The 13,913-nt window shown below is 41.7% G+C and overlaps 1 protein-coding gene across 2 annotated transcripts in view; it reads right to left on the bottom strand.

The window, feature by feature from the left end:
- The window catches only part of TRIM37 (tripartite motif containing 37), a 151,485-nt gene that overhangs the window by 38,468 nt on the left and 99,104 nt on the right, over positions 1-13,913 (bottom strand). For both annotated transcript variants that reach the window (XM_075195073.1, XM_075195072.1), the window contains exons 18-19: positions 12,141-12,332; positions 229-528 (exon numbers count right to left, since the gene is read on the bottom strand). In XM_075195073.1, coding sequence (XP_075051174.1) covers positions 229-528; positions 12,141-12,332 — 492 coding nt within the window. The remainder of the gene's footprint in view (positions 1-228; positions 529-12,140; positions 12,333-13,913) is intronic.

Below are 13,913 nucleotides of genomic sequence, written 5' to 3' on the forward strand. Positions count from 1 at the left end.
ATTTTTTTTGGGTGGTGTGTGTGGGGGCTATTGAGGTCCTTTAAAGGCTATTGATATTTTTCAGGGCAGCATATAGGCACTAGCAATGTTATTAAGACGATTCCTGAAGACTATTTTGCGGCAGGTATTTCATTAGTGCTGTTATAAGCAGAGATTAAGCACATTTTTGGGTGTCTAGCCCATCAGTAGGTTCTTCAAAGATCGTAATGAAATCAGCTTTGGACTTACTGTTTCTCACATAACAGCTTGCTAGAGAAGATTTTCGGAGTAACTCCATTCCAAGTTCTTGTAACTTACTGCACCCTTCTCCACCACCCATTGAGTCCAGCTCCCCAATGGTGCTTGTTTGACCTTCATTGGCTCCAGCACTACCGCTCCTGACTTCACATATTTGGCTCTTCACTGCTGAAAGTTTGCTGCGCACCTCAAGAACTTGAGACTTGTACCTCTTTAGCATTTTTAAATCTGGAGAAACACGCCAAGATGTCTGCTGTGTTCGTGTTTCCCTATCTTTGCGGGAACTGGATGCTGAAAAAACAAACAAAACACCACTTCAATATCACAGGATACACAATAATTATATATATATATATATATATATATATATATATACACACACACACACACACACACACACACACACATACATATACACACACATATACATACACATAAATATACACAGTGGGTGAAGCGGATCAATCTCTTTTTGTTTATATAACAAAAGTCCCAACTAGTTCATTACATTATTTAATCCCAACTTGAGACAGGTGCGCCCCCAGGTGACCCATGGCTGCTTCTGCTTGGGGAAGATTTGCCTTTAAAAGTTGCAAGTAAGGAAGCTTCAGTCCAGATAAAAAAGTATAGCATTTCATCAGGTTAGGACTAGCCAGAAGGGGAAGACTTTGGCGGGAGTTGGTCAGCTTAAAATCCATTGCAATATGATGTGGAACGAACATTCACTGTTTTTAAGATAGAAAAGTAGTTAAAACAGTATTAATTGAGTGCAGAGAATCCGAGATAAATAGTTTCAGTTGTTATTCAGCCCAAACAACAGAATGGGGAAGAAATGTGACCTAGGAGACTGAGCATGGAATGATTTTTGGTCCCAGATGGGGCGAATTGAATATCTCATGTTACTTAAATCAACTCTAGCACACCACCATCTGGATGCAAAGAGTTGCATTTTATTGCGGATTCACACTGTACACATACAATAGTTCCAAATTACAGCTATACTCCTGCAGTAGTTATCTTTTCCTATAGTGAGCGTTATGGTGCCATGATATCTGTTTATGTTCTCTGTCCCCAGATAATAGGGTTCAGAGAGCATAATCAAATTGCTTCCTAACTCATAAGTTAAATGATTCATTAAGTCTGGGTGATTAAACAATATAACATTATGTCTGGCACGCACCTGGCTTCATTTTAAAGAACTCTACAGTCATGGCCAAAAGTTTTGAGAATGACACAAGTATTCGTTTTCACAAAGTTTGCTGTTTCAGTGTTTTTAGACCTTTTTGTCAGACGTTGCTATGATATACTGAAGCAAAATTACAAGCATTTCACACGTGCCAAAGGCTTTTATTGACAAATACATTAAGTTAATGCAAAGAGTCAATATTTGCACTGTTGACCCTTCTTGTAGAAGACCTCTGAAATTCGCCCTGGCATGCTGTCAATAAACTTCTGGGCCACATACTGAGTGATGGCCGCCCATTCTTGCCTAATCAATGCTTGGTGTTTGTCAGAATTTGAGGGTTGTCTGTCCATCCGCCTCGTGAGTATTGACCACAAGTTCTCAATGGGATTGAGGTCTGGGGAGTTTCCTGGCCATGGACCCAAAATTTCGATGTTTTGATCCCCGAGTCACTTAGTTATCACTTTTGCCTTATGGCAAGGTGCTACATCATACTGGAAAAGGCATTGTTCATCACCAAACTGTTCTTGGATGGTTGGAAGATGTTTCTCTTGGAGGATGCTTTGGTACCATTCTTTATTCATGGCTGTGATCTTAGGCAAAATTGTGAGTGAGCCCACTCCCTTGGCTGAGCTGCAACCCACCACAGAAGGGTCTCGGGATGCTTTACTGTTAGCATGACACAAGACTGATGGTAGTGCTCACCTTTCCTTCTCCGGACAAGCGTTTTCCAGATGCCCCAAACAATCTGAAAGGGGATTCATCAGAGAAAATTACTTTACCCCAGTCCTCAGTAGTTCAATCCCTGTACCTTTTGCAGACTATCAGTGTTTTTCCTGGAGAGAAGTGGCTTCTTTGCTGGCTTCTGACACCAGGCCATCCTCCAAAGTCTTCGCCTCACTGTGCGTGCAGATGCATTTTCAACTGCCTGCTGCCATTCCTGAGCAAGCTCTGCACTGGTGGTGACCCAATCCCGGAGCTGAATCAACATTAGGAGACAGTCCTGGTGCTTGCTGGACGTTCTTAGGCGCTCTGAAGCCTTATTTACAACTATTGAACCTCTCTCCTTGAAGTTCTTGATGATCCGATAAATGGTTGATTTAGGAGCAATCTTACTAGCAGCAATATCCTTGCCTGTGAAGCCCATTTCGTGCAAAGCAATGCGACTGCACGTTTCCTTGAAGGTAACCATGGTTAACAGAGGAAGACCAATGATTTAAAGCACCACCCTCCTTTTAAAGTTTCCAATCTGTTATTCTAACTCGGTCAGCAAGACAGAGTGATCTCCAGCCTTGCCCTCGTCAACATTCTCACCTAACAAGAGAATCACTGACCTGATGTTAGCTGCTCCTTTTGTGGCAGGGCTGAAATGCAGTGAAAATGTTTTTGGGATAAAGTTCCTTGTCATGACAAAGAAGGTCTTTGAAATCAATTGCCATTCATCTGATCACTCTTTATGACATTCTGGAGAATATGCAAATTGCCATCATAAAAACTGAGGCAGCAGACTTTGTGAAAAATAATATTTGGGTCATGGCAGACAGAATTTACGCAACCATAAACATTGAATTAAACAGATTCAGGTAGATAATTAACTTTTATAAATACACTACACACAATATTATATACAATGATTCCCTATGAAAACATGTATATAATACAGACTACTTACGTAGAAAATCTACACAAACTTGTTATGCTACCACACAACGCAAATATATTTTGAGGTTATACGCAGGAGAAAGGGAGTGTTTAGAAATGTCCTTTGCGGTACTCAAGCTGGTCATCCTAATTTCTCCACAAACAATCTTTAGAGTTTAAAGAAAGATGTGCAAAACAAAATGTCCAGCGAGTTGCGGTTTTGTGAGTGAAAACGCCTTGCTAATGAGAGAGATCAAAAGTGAATGGCCAGACTGGTTAAAGCTGACAGGAAGACAACTGTAGCTCAAATAACCATGCGTCACGAAAATGATATGCAGAAGAGCATCTCAGAACGCACAGCATGTCAAACCTTGAAGTGGATGACCTACACCAATACACCAGGTACCACTCCTGTCAGGTAAGAGCATTAAACGTAGGTTACAATAGGCTCAACAAAACTGGACAGTTAAAGAATGGAAAACTATTACGTGGTCTTAAGATTCTTGATTTCTTCTGCAACATGCAGATGGAATGGTCAGAATTTGACGTAAATAACCTGTATCCATCCTGCCATGTGTCAATGGTGCAGGCTGGTGGTGGTCTAATGGTGTGGGGAATGTTTCCTTAGCACATTAGGCCCCTTATTACCAACTGAGCACTGTTTAAATGTGACAGTTTACCAGAGTATTTTCTGCTGACCATTACCCTTTAATAGCCACTATCAATCTTCAACAGCTATTTCCAGCAGGTTAACATGAGATGTCACAAAGTACTCTTCATCTTAAGCTAGTTTTACGAATACTTTAAGAGTTTAGTGTACCCTCATTGGCCTTCACAGTTATCAGATCTCAATTCATTAGAACACCTTTGGGATATGGTGGAATGGGAGATTCGCAACATCAATATACAGCCGAAAAAACTGCAGCAACTGCATGATGCTATGGCGTCAACATGGGCAAGAATCTCCAAGAAATGTTTTTAGCATCTTGATGAATACATGCCTTGAAGAATTCAGGCTGTTCTGGGCAGATTCTATACTGTATAAAAAAAAGCTGTAAAAACATTGTCCCTCTTACTATAAACACTCCATTATACAGCAGGGGGATAAAAAGGGGCCAAATATAAATACAACTTTATGGTTAAGTTTCAGTTTTTAAAGTTTTGTATCTCTTGATTACATCACCTTGCAGTAAATGTCGTAAGATGAAAGCATATACCTATAGAATTTTCCCATTTGCATAATAAAGTGTGAAAAAAAATAAATCGAAAAACCTGATAATTGCCTGGTGTAAATGTGTAACTAAAATAATAATAAAACACTATAGACACACACTAGTACAATATATCTAATGAATACCTGAAACAGTTTTCGGTTTAAACCCCAATGAGGTCAGGTTTGTGGCACACTCTGTGTGGGCTGGGGAAAGATGATAAAGAGGGATGGAGTTTTCCACAAAGGTGGTACTTCACTTTCATATAATGTATAAGGCATTCTTTCATGTTGCAACGGCTGACAACACTAAGGGGGGAATTCAATTGGGCGCGTTACTGTAAAAAGTAACGCGGCCTGCGCCCTATCGCAGTTATAACAGTAATAATGCGCTTAAATACCGTTATTATGGTAGATTCACCGCCAGCTTTTTGCTCACAGCTCCCTGAGCTGCAAGACACCAGAACACATGAGAAGCAACAGTGTAATCAATAAATCTAAACACCTAAAATGGTCTAGAAATGAAGCCTTTGCTCTCAATCAGCAGGGCTGGATGAAAAGTCTGAATCCACTGAAATTACATTCTACAACACACAGTTGGCGACGAGCCACTGGCAGCAGTGTTTCTGCTACCTAAGAGAATGCCTTCTGCACCCCGACATACCTCTTCTCTTCATAAGCAGACTCTATTGCTTTTAGAAACATTTAACAGCACTGTAGGAAACTTGGCATTTACCATATAAAACAAAGTCAATCTTCATTCGTGAAATTTCAGCTCCATGTGATACAGTTGCACTATAGTTACAGACACTGCTAAAAAATGTTTAGAGAGTAATTTTAATCCCCAGAAAAAACTAAAGAGGAGTATGTAATCCAATCTAAATGCACATATAAAAGTCACATCATAGAATAAAATAGATTAATGGGTAAAAGCAAAGACGTATATAATATTAACCCATTTTTATTTTTGTTTTCCATTCACTTTTAATTATATATTATAAAGAGAGCAACACTTTCCACTACAAATTGTGCAACACAATGATCCCTGCTCTGTACAAATTATGTAGCACCATCCAGCCAATACATGTCCTTACTTGCAGTGCCACAGTAGAGTATTATTTCGACAACATTTGAATCCAGCCTCAGATCAGGTTACACAAAATGTTCCCAAATCTGCAACACTCTGAGATTATTACAGTGACAGGATTTAGCTGATTATCAGCCCCACAGCAGGTGACTCTTATCTACAGTCATGGCCAAACGTTTTGAGAATTACAAAAAATATATTCACAAGGTCTGCTGCCTCAGTTTTTACAATGGCAATTTGCATATACTCCAAAATGTTGGAGTGATCACATGAATTGCAATTAATTTCAAAGTCCCTCTTTGCCTAAGATCACAGCCATGAATAAAGAATGATACCAAAACATCCTCCAAGAGCAACTTCTCCCAACCATCCAAGAACAGTTTTGTGAGGAACAATGCCTTTTCCAGTATGATGGAGCACCTTACCATAAGGCAAAAGTGATAACCATGTGACTCAGGAATCAAAACATCAACATTCAAACTCCCCAGACCTTAATCCCATTGAGAACTTGTGGTCAATCCTCAAGAGGCGGGTGGACAAACAAAAACCCACAAATTCTGACAAACTCCAAGCATTGATTAGGCAAAAATGGGCGGCCATCAGTCAGTATGTGGCCCAGAAGTTGATTGACAGCATGCCGGGTGAATTTCAGAGGTCTTAAAAAAAGAAGGGTCAACACTGCAAATATTGACTTTGCGTAAACTTTATGTAATTATCAATAAATGCCTTTGACACTTATGAAATGCTTATAATTTTACTTCAGTATACCATAGCAACATCTGACAAAAAGGTCTAAAATCACTGAAGCAACAAACTTTGTGAAAACCAATACTTGAGTCTCTCAAAACTTTGGGCTATGACTGTACCCGATTCTTTTCCAGCACAGTCACTCTGCAGAAATGCTGGCATTACTCGCAGTTTCAGTTTTTGTTGCTCGCAAGACAGCTTTTTCGTAGCTGACTGGAATTTTGGATAATGTAATCCTCTTTAGGAATGCATCATCTCCTGTTTGTTTGCAAGGTTCCAGAGTGTGTTGCTAATATTCCCCCCCCCATCAGTCTACTGCTTCTTCCAAATGTTCAGTCTCAGGCAGACAATGGCATACTAGACTAATCTGAATGTGTGGCAGTGATTTTGCCTGTATAAGTGCTTATGAGATTCCTGATGGGAAATCAAAAGGTTATCTCTGGTGGCTCATTCCTTGAAGCATTTAGTGACGTTTTTCTGAGTGCTCACTCTTTATTTTCTTATTATTGTGATATTGAGGAACCTTTTTGCTTACATCGGCCAACACTGAGGTTATGGCTGAAATAAGCCTGTAAACTGTCCAATTAAGTTCATAATGCACACCATAGGGATGTTTGTTTTGTTTTGCCATCTCCACTGTCACGTTCCACTTAATTCTGCAATTGTAATACTAAAATTTAGCCATTTCAACGAGAAGTAGTCAATGCAACAACCTGTTGCAGGTTCAAATATCCAGCATGTCAAGATAGAGGTAAATTGTTCAAATGTTCTGTTGTTTTTAAACTGTCAAACATTACTTAGCGCAAAACAAAAACACCGTTTACATATGCAGGAATTTTACTTGCAGCAGTCTGGTGACTAAATCAACACAAGGCTTAGGACAACATTCAACAATCATCTGTGAGCTCCGATATCCTCCACCACCTGCACACACCATGCTGATCTGTTTCGCAACCTTAATTCTTGCAGCTGCTGCTTTATTATGACTCGTTGGTTTCACTTATGCAGTCGATTGTATTCCCACCTTCAAAAACACACACTTGTTCTTCAACTTACCCAGAATATTTAAATGGCTTCCCAGCTCCCCCTTGCACACTGTTCATACACAGCCACCTCAGTGCACCTTCCACTGGCTATTGTTATATAATCCCTCTCCACTACTGCCCTATGTCACTATCTTATCTGTTTTTACTCACTCATCCCTTACCTCTACTGTCCTACTTCCCATTCCCTTCATCCTTTTACATATTTTCCTCTTCACTCTCCTACTTCTACAGTCTCTCACTTTACTCACATGTCCTGTTCTCACCTTTTCATCATCTCACTTGTAACCTCTCACAGTGCTTTCCTTTTGTGTTACTCTTATTTATCTTTGCTGTGCAATTTTTTCTCAACTACAGGTAATAATCATTCCATGCCTGTGTACCAGTGTTAAAACAGACTATCTGAATGTGCTTTTGATGCATGGTATGCTGTAATTTTCACTGCTTGTTTACAAATTTTATTAGTGGCCTGGGCTGTGAGTTAATGGGGGCTGATTTATGTTATCGATTAGATGTGATTAACCATGCAAATTCAGTGTCCTATGGCTGCATTAGCTAGTGTGTGTCGTTCTAAGCTTGCTTAGTTACAAGTGTACTATAATTATTTAGCTTAATTCAGAGTCATTTCAGAGTCATGACGGAGATGATCATGTTGCCCAATCCTACTGCTACAGAAGGTCATAATCTTACTGATGTGAGTGCTTTTGTAATTTCATATTAAATTTATACTTATTTTATGACGGTCTTTTTAATGTTTTATTAGTGAGGGTTAATTCACTTATTGAACAGACAGAGGCTGTGTTAGTGAGTGTGTATTTGCTACAAGTGTTTACCACAAAACTTGAACAATTGGAACACAGTATGAAGCATTCTACCAGACAACAAAGCTGCATGAGCACAACACTCAACATTCATCTGCAACTCCATATTTTCTCCTGATGTTTATATCCCTCCCTCGCTGCAAGCTTCACATCTCACGAACTTTGCTTTGAACTTATTTCCTTGTCACCTCCAGAAAAATTTGTTTTATCTGTCAGTTTATTTCACTGCAACATCCCCTCTGTTTTATCAGCCTGCTGTTCTAATTGCCAGACTATTCCCTCCCCCTGCAACTGCTGTTTCAGTCATCTAATTCATTGTATTTTCAAGCCTATTCAAAGCTTTACCTGCCATCACAAGTATGAGGAGTTGTAACGGAGTGTGAACTGGATTTGGACAAGACCATGGCAACCTCTCCTATTTCATAACTCTGCAAGGTCTTAATTACTACATATCCTGTACCTTACTACTCTCCATTTATCACTTCCACTTACTTCCCACTCATGACTCCCCCAAATTATTACTCAGACCCAAGCCTATCCACTGTCGCTCTCAGCTCCACCACCAGGGCCGGACTGGCCATCTGGCACTTCTGGCAAATGCCAGAAGGGCCGATGGTCAGATGGGCCGGTTACTAGCTGGCCGGCCCCATCGCTCAGCACACAGACTGTCATGCCAGAATTCGGCATGACAGTCTGTGTGCTGAGCGGTGGGGTCGGCACTACACTTACTTCCTGGTGTGGCCGCGCCTCCCCTCCTCCCCTCTCTTCTATGAATGGCTCTGGAGATGTCACATGGGATGAGCACCATGTGTTAGGAGAGACTACACAGCGCGCCGCGGAGGGTACAAGGTAAGAGGGAGGGGGGTTAGTTTGTTTGACAGGGGATCTCTATGTGTTGACAGGGGATCTCTATGTGTTGACAGGGGATCTCTATGTGTTGACAGGGGATCTATATGTGTTGACAGGGGATCTATATGTGTTGACAGGGGAGCTATTTGTGTTGACAGGGGAGCTATTTGTGTGACAGGGGAGCTATTTGTGTGACAGGGGAGCTATTTGTGTGACAGGGGAGCTATTTGTGTGACAGGGGAGCTATTTGTGTGACAGGGGAGCTATTTGTGTGACAGGGGAGCTATTTGTGTGACAGGGGAGCTATTTGTGTGACAGGGGAGCTATTTGTGTGACAGGGGAGCTATTTGTGTGACAGGGGAGCTATTTGTGTGACAGGGGAGCTATTTGTGTGACAGGGGAGCTATTTGTGTGACAGGGGAGCTATTTGTGTGACAGGGGAGCTATTTGTGTGACAGGGGAGCTATTTGTGTGACAGGGGAGCTATTTGTGTGACAGGGGAGCTATTTGTGTGACAGGGGAGCTATTTGTGTGACAGGGGAGCTATTTGTGTGACAGGGGAGCTATTTGTGTGACAGGGGAGCTATTTGTGTGACAGGGGAGCTATTTGTGTGACAGGGGAGCTATTTGTGTGACAGGGGAGCTATTTGTGTGACAGGGGAGCTATTTGTGTGACAGGGGAGCTATTTGTGTGACAGGGGAGCTATTTGTGTGACAGGGGAGCTATTTGTGTGACAGGGGAGCTATTTGTGTGACAGGGGAGCTATTTGTGTGACAGGGGAGCTATTTGTGTGACAGGGGAGCTATTTGTGTGACAGGGGAGCTATTTGTGTGACAGGGGAGCTATTTGTGTGACAGGGGAGCTATTTGTGTGACAGGGGAGCTATTTGTGTGACAGGGGATCTATTTGTGTGACAGGGGATCTATTTGTGTGACAGGGGATCTATTTGTGTGACAGGGGATCTATTTGTGTGACAGGGGAGCTATTTGTGTGACAGGGGAGCTATTTGTGTGACAGGGGAGCTATTTGTGTGACAGGGGAGCTATTTGTGTGACAGGGGAGCTATTTGTGTGACAGGGGAGCTATTTGTGTGACAGGGGAGCTATTTGTGTGACAGGGGAGCTATTTGTGTGACAGGGGAGCTATTTGTGTGACAGGGGAGCTATTTGTGTGACAGGGGAGCTATTTGTGTGACAGGGGAGCTATTTGTGTGACAGGGGAGCTATTTATGTGACAGGGGAGCTATTTGTGTTACAGGGGATCTATATGTGTGACAGGGGAGCTATTTATGTGACAGGGGAGCTATTTGTGTTACAGGGGAGCTATATGTGTGACAGGGGATCTATATGTGTGACAGGGGAACTATATAAGTGACAGGGGATCTATATAAGTGACAAGGGATCTATATGAGTGACAGGGGAGCCATTTGTGTGACAGGGTATGATTATAGTGGAACAAAAAATAACACAGAATTTACTGACAGGCGCCAATAAAAATGGGATCGACAAAGTTAAAAAATATATAAATCAAGCTCTGAATGACAATGAATACAAATAACCAAAAAAATAACCCCCAAAAAATATATCCAAAGAATGACCTTTATGATTATAGTGTGTATGTGTGTAACAGTATAACTATAGTATGTGTGTGTGTGACAGGGTATGATTATAGTGTGTATGTGTGTAACAATATAACTATAGTATGTGTGTGTAGGCCGGCGTATGACCATAATGTGTGTATGGGTAGCTCTTAATATAATATGGGAGGTAGGCTGTTAATCTAATAGGGAATTGCAGGTGGGGCCTAATTATTGGGTGCTATTCAATTTGTGGGGTGATGGTGGGGGCAATTTAATAGTGGGGCCTATCAATTTCAGATGGGGTGATTGCATTTTTAATTTAATGCTGGGGTGCTTTGGAGAGAGGGAAATAGTTTTATTTATTAAATGGGAATACTATTTAATGTCAGGGCTAGTTGGAGGGAAATAGATGTATTTATCAAATGTGAATACTAGTATTTTAATGTTGTGGCTGCAGTGAGGCCTAATTTTAAAACATGGATGCTATATTGATTTAACACCAGGGCTAAATTTCAACTGCTCATTTTTTTCTCCAAATAGGGCATCCAGCATTCCAGGATCCAGACAAGCAGCAACTGATCTAAAGACACCAGCAGGCACAAGTGGTGACCATGACAAGACAGGTAGGAGAGACCAGGACAGTCTGCCAACTGTTCTGAATTTGGTGGGTGACTGTCCCACTTAGTCAGGATTTGGTCTGACTACAAGAACAGTTGGGAGATATGTCCTGCTTCACACTGTACTGCTTGTTAAGGCAGAACTGCATGCACCTAACAGTAGTGCACACAGTATTGCCTTTGTATTTGTCAAAAATTTGTCTAATAGCCAAATTACATCATAGGAGCCCCCCTGACTTAAGTGCCCGAGCCCCCCGAGCCTTAATCCAGTTGGTCAGCAGGAGGATCTGTGCTCCGTCCCGGACAGGGCACAGCCTGCAGAGCAAGCCGAGGAGCTCTAAGTCTCACGAGATTTATTAATCTCATGAGACTAAGAGCTTCCCTGCTCACTCTACAGAAATGTCAGCAGCATCCGAAGCATAGATAAGTACAGTGGGCTGGGGGTGTCATAATGTATCTGGGGGGGTGGCGTAATGTGGATGGGGAGGGTCTGATAAAGTAATGTTTTATTATAATGTATGTATCAACGCACCATTTTGACCATGCCCCCAACATAATGTAGCTATGCCCTTGGCGGCACCGCCACTGCACTGCGGCACACTTTTTTTTTCCTGCTAATCAACAGAGGTGGGCCTGCGTGCTTTAAATGCCAGGGCTGATTTTTAGTCCCAGTCCGGCCCTGTCCACCACATTACTAACTGGCGCTTCATTGCTTAATTCATCCACTTTAAATTCATCATTTCTTCCTACTATTCTGCCCCCTCTCTTGCCAAACATATCTATTTCACATACCTCATGTCCTCCCGGTCCAATAACCCAGACGCCACTTTGCTACCATAAATTCTCTACTGTGCCCTCCCCCACCGCCTCCCCCCTTGCCCATCACAGCTCTTGACTTTGCCACCTACTTCAAAAACAAAATTGACTATCCACAATGATACCTGTTCTCGTCAGACTTGCCTCCCCCCACGTCCCTACGTCCTCCCAATATCTGTTACAATGGCATTGCTTTGCAGTTGTTTACCAACGTTCTATATGAATGAACTTTCATCCAATTCATAAAAAGGCAAGCTATATCGATATAATTGTATACGCTCCAAGAAAATTATATCTTATGCAAAGTACCTGAAGCTTGAAAAATTGATGCAGGAGGCCTAGGTTGCAGACTCCATAGATTCTCCACACTGTTTCTATCTTTAAGATCCAGTAAATGAATGAGAATAAGAGGATCGAGGTCCAATAAACTGCTGCTGCTGGAACTTATGTTGTTTCCAGGGCGTCTTGAGTTTCTGTTGCCACCGTAAATATGGTTGCTTGCTAAAAAGGAAGGAGCACATATAAGGCCAAATGTTTTAATACATTTAAATCCTTCATTAAATTAAACAGGGATAACAAACTTCTCCAATTCAGGGAGCCATATATTTTCATACACATTGCAGGGGGCCAAAACCATGTTCAATCATTGAAACATAAATTTAAATTTACAATTTACCTTTGACAGAGACAGGTAATTCCACTATATTTTAAAATACTTCATATATATAAACTTGCATGGATACGGAGAGATCCAAAACAAATAAAGTAACACTGTGCAGTTCCCCATGTATAGATAATAAAATTATCCCCTGTGTAGCAGTAGTAGGAATAGGAGGATTTTCATACTTACTATAAATCCTTTTCTCCAAGACCATTTGGGGGACACTGCTACTATGGGTTGTATGAGGGGAGCTAGGATTTGGCATTTAAACAGTTAATTTGTTTAACCTACAGACAGACACCTCCCCTCTGCAACCCCTTGCATCCTCAGTGTATTTAGAAAGCCCCAAGTGTAAGATAACAGAGAAAAGAGCAGAAAGCAGAAGAGAAGAAGGGAGGGAATACAGTGTCCCCCAGATGGACTCAGAGAAAAGGATCTGGGGGACACTGCTACAATGGGGATGTCTAAAGCATACCCCTAAGGAAGGGGCCGCTCTGATAGCCCTGCACGCAAAACACTGCGGCCTAAAAACTTGCATCCGCAAAACAGTTAAACTTAGTAACGGTATGAACAGAGGATCAGGTGGTCGCTCCAAAAAGCCGATCCGCTGAAACTCCATTTCGTGCAGCCCAAGAACCACCCACTGAGCAGGTGGAATGGGCGGCAATATGGCTAGGCGCAGGCCGGTCTGTCGTGACTTAGGCCTGCCTAATCGTGGCTGTGATCCACCTGGCGATGGTCTGCTTAGTAGCCGGCCGTCCCCTCTCAGCCTCCAACAGCACAAAAAGGGAATCTGTCTTGCGAACGTCCTATTAAAGTAATTTCATTGTTTTCCAATAAGCATTGTCTATGCGATTTGTGTAGTTCCAAAGCACAATTTATTTAGCAAAAAGCAAAAGTTTAGCAGTTCAATATACAAGTACAATACAGCCGATACCAAATACATATGCTGCGCTCTTCTGCTGGATCCAGCTACACAGTCCTTCAATCCAGAAGACTGTGGTCAGTGATTACTGTTTTAGCTGGTCCCAGGGAGCTGTATATATACACTTAGTGATACAGAGAAAACAATACAGATGTTGTGGCTTGCTTCTATAGGTCCAGGCTTCAGGAGGGTCCAGTGTAATGCAGGTCATAGGCCAGTTCAAATGAAAATATCCAAAGGTGGGAGTCAGCTCTCCAATTTTCCCACCCAGAATAAAGTTTAAACTAGTCTAATTTACACTACACAGACAATATCATTCTAATCATTTATTCCATATAATCTATAACTACCATACGCAATTAAAGGTCAACAGAAAATAGGATTTTTATACAACGCAAAATCCATTTCTCCTAGTCCTTTGGTTGACACCAGGGACATGTTCAGACAAAATGTTCCTTCTGTCGAGAAGTCATGTATTGCCAAGTTTGTATAAACA

The sequence above is a fragment of the Mixophyes fleayi genome, chromosome 2, assembly GCF_038048845.1.
Source record: "Mixophyes fleayi isolate aMixFle1 chromosome 2, aMixFle1.hap1, whole genome shotgun sequence".
NCBI lineage: Eukaryota > Metazoa > Chordata > Amphibia > Anura > Limnodynastidae > Mixophyes > Mixophyes fleayi.